The sequence below is a fragment of the Bombus impatiens genome, unplaced genomic scaffold (assembly GCF_000188095.3).
Source record: "Bombus impatiens unplaced genomic scaffold, BIMP_2.2 scf_0377, whole genome shotgun sequence".
Classification (NCBI taxonomy): Eukaryota; Metazoa; Arthropoda; class Insecta; order Hymenoptera; family Apidae; genus Bombus; species Bombus impatiens.
This window is the reverse complement of record NT_176796.1, coordinates 1,468,959-1,479,485: the sequence shown is the minus strand read 5'-3', so window position 1 is coordinate 1,479,485 and position 10,527 is coordinate 1,468,959. Positions and strand designations below refer to the sequence as shown.

The window sequence follows — 10,527 nt, the reverse complement described above, 5'->3', positions numbered from 1 at the left end:
CAAAAAATAATGAAAGTTTCGTTCGTACCTTTCACCAGTTTCTCCGATTCCTCCTCGAGGAATTTCAACGTCCTGCTTCTCTCCTGAATATCTTTCTGCAAGATCTCAGTTCTATAAACCATTTCTTCGGGAGTGGTCGCCAAGTTTTCCGCATCTGCAATCGATTGAGGCGCACTTTGTTGCGTCCATAATTGTAACTCGTTCAATTTCGCCTGGAACTTGTTCCACCTGGTACTATGCTCCTGCAGATAGACAACCTTCTCCTGCACGGTCTTCAGGGTAGTCTCCACTCGTTTCTCAGTTTGAGTGATCTCTTTCTTCAGTACTTCCTTTCTTTCAGGTGGTGCAATCTCTGTCAAATGACTGTACGTCTCTTGCAGCTTCTTCATCATCTCTTCGGTGGATTTTCTCAATGTGGAGCTAAAGTCCTGCTTACTCTGAAGGTCGGATGATACCTGGGATGCTTCGTAATAGGTAGTCGACTCGATTTTTCTCAATTCTTCCTCAGCTTGCTCGATTAATCTCATGATCTCCTCTTTCTGTTGCAGGTAAGTATTCCACAACTTCTGCGAGCTCTTCAGAGACTTCAAGGTCTCCACGCTCTGACCATAAGTATCATTCCAGCTTGATTCTAATTGCTGAACCTCCAAGGACACAAATGGAGGCGCGTGTTGGTCTTTCAAAAGATCTTTACCACGTTGAAGCATGCTCACGATATTTGATCTCTGTTGTTCCAACTGGTTCAAACGGCTTTCCTGATGAGTAACCGCGGTCTGCAAGGTCTCCGGAATTTCAGACACTACGTCCACCTTCGATTGATCTTTGACCTTGTGCAAAAGAGTGCACACCTCGCGCACTTCTTTTCTGTACGTGTAGCTTTTCGAATAGATATCGGTTTTCGTCATGGTGATTTCTATGGTTGGTATGAGGTTCTTATAACGAGTAATCAACTGTTCCAAACGGTTCTGCTCTGAAAGGGCTTCGTGATCTGAACGATTGGAAGTCAGGCTATCCAAGGTTTGGACCAGCCATTTCATCTCTTCCCTCTTGCTGTCTGCTTCTCTACATATTTTCTGTTGAATAATTTGAAGAAATTTATTCTAATATGCCACATTTATCTTGGATATTGTAACGTGAGGTTTTTATATCGAATTTTCATGGTGGAGTGTACGTGATCATACTTACCGTTAACATTTGAACCTACGTCCAGTGTAAGCAATACAAGAAGAGAATGAAGAAGAAATGTTTAAATACAACGTGCGTGGTGAAGAGAAAAATGCTTCGCGTTAACAATGCCTTGTAATGCACACATCTAAATTTCTATTATTGTTTAAGAGTAAGAATAAGGATGATCCTTACCTGGAATACCGTTTTTTCTGTTTCGAATTCCTCCAGCGTATTCACCTCGTGCAGAATAGTCGCCAGATTACTGTCTACATGGTCCATCCATCGTACCATCTCGTCAAATCTGAATCAACAATTCGTATATGAATAAAAATTTACGAAGATAGCAGAAATTCGTAAAAAATAGAAATCTAAATAAAAAAGATTCGTAAAAAGATAATTCGAAGAATGGAAATTCTTCAAATTTACTATAGGTCAACGATAGATGATCCACAGCCTTCGCGATACTTACTTTTTCTTATAGGCAGCCCACTGCTCAGGCACTTGTTTCAATTGTTCCCTCAAACGTTCCACTCTCTGAGCGGAATCCTTCCACAGGCGTTCAGCATGTTGTGCAGCCTCAGACAAACTGGTATCGTTAGGTATCAGCTGGCTATAAGCATTGCTGATCTTCTTCAAAGTCTGCAGGCACTTCTCTACTTCCAGAACTGTACCACGGTTCACGAAAAACTCTTTATTCCTCTGCAGTATATTCTCGACATTGTCATTCTTCATCAAAGCCTGCTGTTCCGAATTCACCTCCACCTCGATCTCCTTCAGGTACTGCAGGAACGTGGTTTCATCCAGGCGAAACTCGAGTCTCATTAAATGAAGAGGAGCGAACGTCAACACCTCCTTCCAACGTTTCTGAAGCGATTCGACAGCTTCCAAAATAGGAGCTTGCTTCTCAACGGGCAGAATATTCTTCAAGTCTTGTCCAGCGTTCACAAAGTCTTGGATCCACTTCTCATTTACATTGCTAAAGAAGTTCTTGTGATACTCTATAGATCGTCTATTATCGGTATGTTTGTCATTCATCATGGTTTCAGCGACCGACAGCCACTCACAGACCTGTCGTTCGCATTCTTTGAACCTGGCCCAGCATCTAACAGCTTCCTGAAGCCGTTGTTCCAATGCCTGAGCCGCTTGAGACACTCGATTGAACCGTTCGTTCAACTCTCTCAGGGTTCTGCCACCTTCTGCAGTAGCTACATCCGCGTGACTGTCCACAGACTTCACTATACTGGAGAATACTTTGTTCTTAGACTCCAGCATGGATTTATAGTAGAGAGTTCTAGAGAAGAAGGCTTTATGCCGCTCTAACTGAGCCAAGATATGCTCTCTACCACCTGATAAGTCGACATTGGTCAACATTCTCTCTGCTTCGTCCAACCAGGCAGCTATTTCCTTCTGGCCAGCTTCTAGAGATTCTTGCTGAACCAGAAGTTGATGGTACAGATGCAATTGCATCGGTATTAAGGCTCGTACTTTGACCAACGCCTCCTTCTCTTTCTTCAGGGTGTTCATCATTTTGTCTACTTCGTCTCGAGATAAATCTTGAATAAGTGACTGGAATTTTTTGCTGATACTCTTGAAAAGATCTTCGATTCCTTCTACTTCATTATGGAAGACTTGCAGCTTCTCACCGTAGGCCTTGATCTTCTCGGTTGAGGTTAGATCGGTAGCTGACAACGCCAATTCAACGTTTCTCAACCACTTTTGTAAAGTTTCCACGCCCTGTCTGTAGTCTTTTCTATTTCGTATCACGTCTCCAGCGTGCATGTACTGCTTCGCTTCCTGGAACAGCGAGTCCCATCTAGAAGCGAGACTCGTGTAACGTTGCTTCAATTGCAAGGCGACTGGTTCGTCGGATGTGGCGATTAAGAACGTCACTGTGTCTGACAATTGTTGGTGTTTGTCTTTCCACACGCTTATATCTTGGAAGAATTCCATTTTGTCCTCTTCGGGAAGGTTCAAGGCAGGTTCAGCACGGTTCAACCAAGTCACGAACTCATCGGAGATTATGTTCCAGCGACGCCAATATGCTACCACTTCCTCAAGCATGCTTTGCACGCAACGCAGATCCATGGACACGCTTTTCCACTTGTCGCTGGTCTCTCGCATGAAACGATCGATGCTCGCTCTTTCTTCAGTGTCTAGGGCATAGCAAAACAGATATTTGTAGAGTAAACGTTTGTCCACGATCGGAATTTATAACTCTCAATTGGTATCGTCGAATCGTAGATGACTAACGGTAATTTACGATAATTATTATTTAATCTTAAAGTGCTCCGTATTAATTTTGTATCGTGTGTTTTACCTAATAAAGACTATCAATCGTGCTGACTTACGATCTAACGATTGTTATTAATATCTCTATTTAAACTCAAAAAAATGTTCTTTAATTTAAGGCAGAGCATTTTGGTATCCCAGAGAAAACTGTACTTTCGTGTCTCTACCTTTAATAACAGACGCTAAACATCGGATGAGTAAATACAATTAATTGACAAAATTGAGAATTTGTAAATTTTAATGGACAAATGTCGTGGCCTAAATCAATAAAATTACAGAGATCACCGCTCACCTACGTCACCTTCGCGTTTGTAGTCCTCGACGACTTGTTGCATGTCCAGGTAGGCTTTCTGGAACTCCTGGAAAATTCTGTTTCGCGATACGAAGTTTCTATATTGCTCCAACATCTGGTGCACACTCTCTTCGGTATCGTATTTCACGCTCCAACTCTTCAACTTCGTTTCAACTAGGAACAAGAAAGCAATAAGGCAGCACTTATGCTCCAGGAACTTTAGTCGGATTCTACGTTTGGCGGCGCGACTCGCCAGACTATCCAATCGGGTCGCCATTTCGTTCAGTTGTTGAGGATGTACTTTCAACGCGGCCTCGCTACTTCTCGCCGCTTGAAATCGTTCCGTCATGGACGGAAGATCGAGGAAAAACTTTTTGTGCTCCTCGAGCTTATTCGAGATTATGTTGGCGGTTTCTTCTGTCATTTCCTCGGGGATGTCGTTGTCGGATAGCAGAAGATCCTCTGCGCGACACAACCATCTTCCCACGACTCCTAATTCACCTGGCAAATAGGAGTCTAGGAGCCAGAGCCAGCGTAACATCTGCGAAATTCGAATAGAAAATATCTTTATATACAAGTTACGTTTATTAGTTAATTCTTTATGGGCAAACATATTTTTTCACACTCCATACACACATCGAATCATTGATATTTAAGTTTTACTGTTCCGGATTTCTAAAAAGTTTGAAAATCTTCCGAGACTTTTATCCATTCATCGAACGATCATTTATTAAGTAAAACATTAAAAGTTTATTTCAATATTAATAGAGTTCCTGAGCTGAAACTTCACTCGGATCGTCAACGATGCAATTTGCCTACCCAGCGATAAATGTTCATAATTAATTTGTTAAACTCAAACTTTGATGATCGAACGTGGTACACAGATGAACGTCAATCAGACTGAGAGCTGCCAGTCGAAATTTTCATTGTTTTGACTGTTAAATCATCCCAATAGATTTATTTATTATCTCATAAAATTTCAACTCACCAGCATCTCCAGGGTCTTCCACAGATCTTGCACGTGCTTCCACGAGTCCCGCGTGATGCTGATCATGCTAGGCGTCTCGACGAGACGCTGTAGCTTATTGTACACAACCCTCTGTTGCTCGACTTCTGCTTTCAACGCGGCGTACTCCTTCGAATATAAAATTCAAACAAAAAAACACCATTAAAACCGCTGTTCCTCGATTACTAAAATAATCGTACAGACACTAAAACATACATCATAACTCAACGGGGAGCTACCCATCTGTTCCAGGTATTTCAGCCTTTCGTACAACCAACCAAGCAGATTATCATACTCCTGCTGTACGGCCGCGAACGAATCGGAAGCGGCGGATCCTGGCTCCGGATATTTGTGTAAAAACTGAGCCACGTATGTCATGATTGATTTTTCATCGGGTTGGGGAACGTCGACGTCCTCGGGATCGAGAAGTCTGGCGATACCCAGCTCGGATTCGGCCACGTCGAACGCCGTTGCTAGACGAGCTCTGTTCGTTGCTTCTCTCATGGCCGCGATGTTCACCAAGTTCGCCTTGATAGCGTCGATGATGGCCAGGAAGGCGTTGCCGTCACGCCAGCTTTCGCCGAAGTCGCGCACTTGGATGTCCCTGTGTTGAGAAAAGTAACGTTTACTTTTTGTAAATTAGGAAATTATCAGTGTTGCGATATTAGCACTGGTTTAACGGTATTTTCGACGCTTTAATTCTGGTTTTCTTTCCAATGGCAGGACTTTCAACGACTAGAGCGTGAAACTGGTATCAAAGAAATCAACTCGAAGGATATGTAAAAGGATATACATACAATGCGAAGACGAAAATGTTTCATTTGCGTTTTACAAAAGAATCATTCACGTGGCTAGAAATTCACCACATAAACAGGATAAAATTTTGACGAAAAATTATGAATTGGTCAGTTTAAATACTCTGCTAGTTTCAGTGATACATTTTTTAATAGTGTGTTAAAAGCGGTGGATTTTGTTGCGTGTCCCGTTTTTTGCAAATGCACAAATTACATGGAATCCTATTATACACCAAGACATTAAACGACAAATAGCTAAATATAAAGATTATATATAAAATACTGACTTTGGCAGAGCGTTGGTGACCCACTGAAGCAGTGTCTTCCTCGCTCCCTGTTTCCATTTCTCGCTACTGATGCGTTTCCTCTCGCTGGTCGCGGATCCTTGGGTACTAAGACTCTCTAAACTGCTCTGACTACCCCACGTATGTCCAAGGTATTCCAAAGCTCTGGTATTTTCCTCGATCTAGAAAAACGCGCGATCAGTGGACCGCGAAATATGGAGTTCGAACAACAACCAACAAGGTCGGGGTATCGAGGGTGAGAACAGAAAAATTCACAAAGGGAAGGACTAGCGTGCGTACTAGGGTGATGCGTAAGATCATGTAGGTGCGTGCTAACTTAATACTCTCCTCTGTATACACAGATTTTTTCTACGGCTTTACTGTTCATATAAACTTCGTTAGGTTAGACGGCAATCTCTTTTCTTTTTTTTATTTTTTATTTTTTTTTTTTTTTTGGTTCAGTTCTTTTTTTTTTTTTTAATTAGCTACTCACCTTCCTTCGATCCTTCGATCGTAGCTTGTTTTCATGGAATAAATACGGTTAGCAGAATGGAATGTAATTTCTTACTTCGCTCTTAACGAGGATTAATTTTGTTAATATGAAAAATTATCAACTTTAAGTGGAAAAAAATTTGGTTAAAAAAAAGAACGGTGTGCTCGTATAAAGAATTATTCCTCTAAGATTTCACGAAACAATTGGGTAGGAAAAAAGTGATCGAACAACTTCGTGATACAAGCAAATTAATCCCCGCTGCAAACGATCGTCGCAGTGCTGCCGCGCGGATATCGTAACGCGTTTATGTAATTCGATGTTACATGTGGCACGGGCGTCTTATTTAAGCAACTACCGCATTCTAGTAATACGTGTGCGATTTTTTCAATAGCTTCGATTGTATTCGACTGTACGAATGGAAGAACGTCTACCTGGAAGTAAAGAATGATGGTCCATATCAGGCCCAACACTACGGGCGGTCGTCCGTCTACCAAATCGGACGAATTTATGTTCACTAGCTTGATCTGCAACAGACAGTCACAAATGTATATTATACTACACGCCTTTCGAGCCATACAACAATTTTCAATTTGAATTTCTTCAATCTCACATTTGAAGTTTCAGAATTCTGGTTTTGGTTTTTTCAACAGTACGATTACTCACCTTTTTGCTCTGTAAGAATTGAAGCGCTGTGTTTGCGTTGCTAAGAAAATGCGGTCTCTTCAGGTTTCGGCCCCTTTCCACCGGCTGCGAACAGACAAACGCGTTTCGTACGAGCATATTTTATCGATCGAGAGTTACAGGACAACCGTTTGCTGAAACTTACCAGCTTCTCGCCGGACAAAACTTCAAGCAATGCGAGTAGGCGGGTACCATCTTTGAGGTCCTCGATCAAATCGTCCACTCGAAGCGGTGGACTTCTCTGAAAGCGATTTCGATCATCGATACTCTCCTTCCTTGCTACTCGCAACGAAACTTGTATACGACAATCGAGAATTCATAAACAAAAATTTCGAAAAAAAAAAATAAAAATATATGATCGTCAAACATCCCTAGCTGTATGAGAGAAAACGAAATCGTTACGATTATTTACGAGAAATTTTGTCGTAACTATAAATTCGAAGGAAATAAATGTTAATGGAATTTCTCAAATTCACGTCACGTTTCTGATCGAATTGGATTTCATTTCGTGACGAACGAATCTTCTTTATAGTTTTTGTGCGTGTATTTCTGGATAAATTAAAAATAGCACGACAGGTGAATCTTCCGTATTTCGATCAGAGGACAGCATCGAACGCAATGTCGTGTCGGTTCTGGGGCATGCACGTCCTCGAGTTCCGGGATTTCTAATTCAAGTTTCGAAGTATCCGGAAGTGCGGAAGTAGGGGAGCGATATCGAGACTCGCGAGCCAGGCACGAGTTATTCCACCGAACTTCTGATATTCGTGATGAGCAGTAATTTCAACGATGCATTATTATATAGAAGGGACGATAAAAAACGAAAAAGAGGCAAGAAAATTTGCGTAACATTCGGTGTATGGGAATTATTTAGAAGGGAAGAGATCGTTTGCGGAAAGAGAAACAACCGGAAGGTTTTTCGAGTTCTTCGTCATGTCACTTGGTTCCGGAAAACTGTTTCTACGAGTTTTATCTGAATTTTTGCCTGCTTGTCCTTACCTTAGAAAGGTAAGAATTGATCCAGTTGACAAAAGTTTTCTTCTGTACTCGTTCTTGTTCGTCTGAAAAGAAAAGAAGAGAATTTTTTATAAATTGGCGACACAATTATATTAAATCTACGCTTATCTTAAAAGCAATTTGATATTTTCGTAGTAATAATCTTAATCGTCTGCTCCTCGTATCAATTAAATTTAAGAAACGATATTTTCCACGTCTCTCTATTATTTGCGATATGACGCTAGTAAGTTTGCGTCTAATTGTGCGAGAATTTTCAGTTTGTTTATTTCTAGTGGAAGAGCTTGTAAATTTAACTATTTATCTCGAGGTAGCATCAACTTTGTAGCATTATGTGAATTCGTCTCAAGATGCGAATTGAATTAGCATCATGAGGGATAAACAAGTTTTGTTTATCAAATTAAGTTAGTTAACAAATTAAGTTAAGTTAAGCGTTATTTTACAAATAATTCGACCAATTATTTAATAACATCTGTTAATTGTTGATACAGGCAAAACATTGAAGATTCTTTTGAAAAGAAAACAAGCGTTTTCAGAAACTGAGAAGTCTTCGTAAATCTGTCATCGTTGATATTCGAAACATGTCGATTGTCTGGGTTCTCATTATCGTTCGCGACACTTAGTCCCCTTAATGCCTTTCGAGATAAGTGAAAATTCTACGCACGAATACATAAACGAATCGCATTAATTCTCGCAATAAGCGAGCACATAGGAAAAAACTGGTTTTATCAAGCTTGAAAAATATCTTTTATACGTATCGTGATCTTATAGTTATAGGTATCGTGACTGTTGTGGAATTTGCAATTCGAATACCGTATCGTTAAATAATCGATATTGGCCTCTGAAATCCAAGAATAATTATGACACGATATTCGACGAAATTCGTGATGCAGATGGCGAGAAAACATAGGCGATAATATTCGTACGCAGCGTTTGAATAAATGCTACGTACAGTCTTGTCATTACGTCATCGACAATTGCGGAGCCTCGTGATCGTTGCGTTGTGTGAACTGTAAACCGAGTTAGAAATCACGCTCTCAGCTTGAAATCGGTATTGCTCCACGTATCACGCGTATAAACTGATCGAATCTTCTGTTAAATGGTTAATTGGAAAATAAAAACTGGCGATCAGAGTGGTATAGAGAATGTATCGCCGCGAAGTAGCTGAAACCAGTTTCCCACGTAGTAAATTTAGCCATGCGCGTATGCCGCGTCGAATAGACTGCTTTTATTGGCAGTAAACGTTCACGCTCTTACGTGGGCCTTTAAAATATCTTTCCAGGTAGCCCGAATCATGTATACGATAGAGTTTCATTCATTTCTAGCTGAAAGAACCAATGTGCCGTTTTATTTTTTGCCAACCATTTACGTATGTTCTTTTTGCTATTAATAGCTGAGAAAGCATACGTTTGTTCTCAATTGCGTTAACCTTTGTGTCATTTCATTCCCATTTACAACGCTGCAGTTAAAACTTTTTTTTATCAAGATAATCAAGAATGTAATACTTTCTACAAAATTTACATACGGAACGATATGCTCGGACTTGTCTTATTATCCTTTCGCGTTCTAGAAAACGTAGGTAAAAGTACGCATACTACTACGCTACTCACTTCGCAACATCGACGTTAAAATACCTTCGTTAAAGAAACGTTTGTGGTCTACACGTGACATTGATAGACTCCGTCTGGTAATATCTTGCTTATCTCTCACCACGTCTATTAGTTTGCAATTTAACAGCATACTCGATCGCTTGTAATACTCTGAAACGTATTTTATTCTATGGAATATAAAAAATGCCCGTGATCGGACAATTTCCTTTTTCTTTCGAACTTGCCAACTTTCTAAGAATAGTTGTGGGAATTAATTAGTTAATATTTTACACGTTAATATTTCGAGCGATCGTAAACAATGCGAAAGTGCAGGGAACTCCCGCGGAGTGGCTCGGAACAAGCAAAATTCGAGAATTCCCAGGGTTTCTAATTTTATGCACCCTTCGTCTCCGTACGAAAAACGTTCAGACCAAGCCTAATTACGGTGTTCCCGCGAAAAACACCGTAATCTCTATCGTGAATCGTATTATAAATCACGTTTCAAGGGATGTATCGCTCTTATTTTGGGAACGAGCACGCTGGACGATGGATCGTTGGCGTCGATAAGCTCGCAAGAGGAAAAGTCGCTAGGGACCGAGGGTCAATTAAAAAGTGCTCACGCTGCACGTGCGTGCAAGACGAAGAAGCTCGTGTGTAGACGCTGTTGGCACGCATACGTGATCTGCATACACAGTGCGTTCTGTCACTTCTCGCGACAGACGTGCTTATTACACGCTGCTTTGTTCCCCTTTCGCGTGTTCCTGCTATAGTCTGAAGAAAAGACGTTAGACGCACTATGTCGGAGTATATATTTTCCTCGTACCCGCTATTCTATGTCAATAAAAATCTATTATCACATTGTCGTCAAATGCTTTTTATTCTTCCATGGCTGCGTGTTAACAAGTTCACAACGCGGATTCG

At 40.9% G+C, this 10,527-nt stretch overlaps 1 protein-coding gene across 2 annotated transcripts in view; it reads right to left on the bottom strand.

Moving 5' to 3' along the window:
• Positions 1-10,527, bottom strand: part of LOC100742267 (nesprin-1) — a 63,653-nt gene that overhangs the window by 37,357 nt on the left and 15,769 nt on the right. Inside the window, exons 2-14 of one of the 2 annotated variants that reach the window (XM_033320920.1) lie at positions 8,003-8,064; positions 7,152-7,247; positions 6,989-7,072; positions 6,757-6,849; positions 6,326-6,349; positions 5,836-6,014; positions 4,971-5,358; positions 4,737-4,883; positions 3,749-4,289; positions 1,637-3,320; positions 1,360-1,468; positions 1,186-1,200; positions 29-1,073 (exon numbers count right to left, since the gene is read on the bottom strand). In XM_033320920.1, coding sequence (XP_033176811.1) covers positions 29-1,073; positions 1,186-1,200; positions 1,360-1,468; positions 1,637-3,320; positions 3,749-4,289; positions 4,737-4,883; positions 4,971-5,358; positions 5,836-6,014; positions 6,326-6,349; positions 6,757-6,849; positions 6,989-7,072; positions 7,152-7,247; positions 8,003-8,064 — 4,467 coding nt within the window. The remainder of the gene's footprint in view (positions 1-28; positions 1,074-1,185; positions 1,201-1,359; positions 1,469-1,636; positions 3,321-3,748; positions 4,290-4,736; positions 4,884-4,970; positions 5,359-5,835; positions 6,015-6,325; positions 6,350-6,756; positions 6,850-6,988; positions 7,073-7,151; positions 7,248-8,002; positions 8,065-10,527) is intronic. The other variant, XM_012386060.1, reaches the window with a different exon arrangement.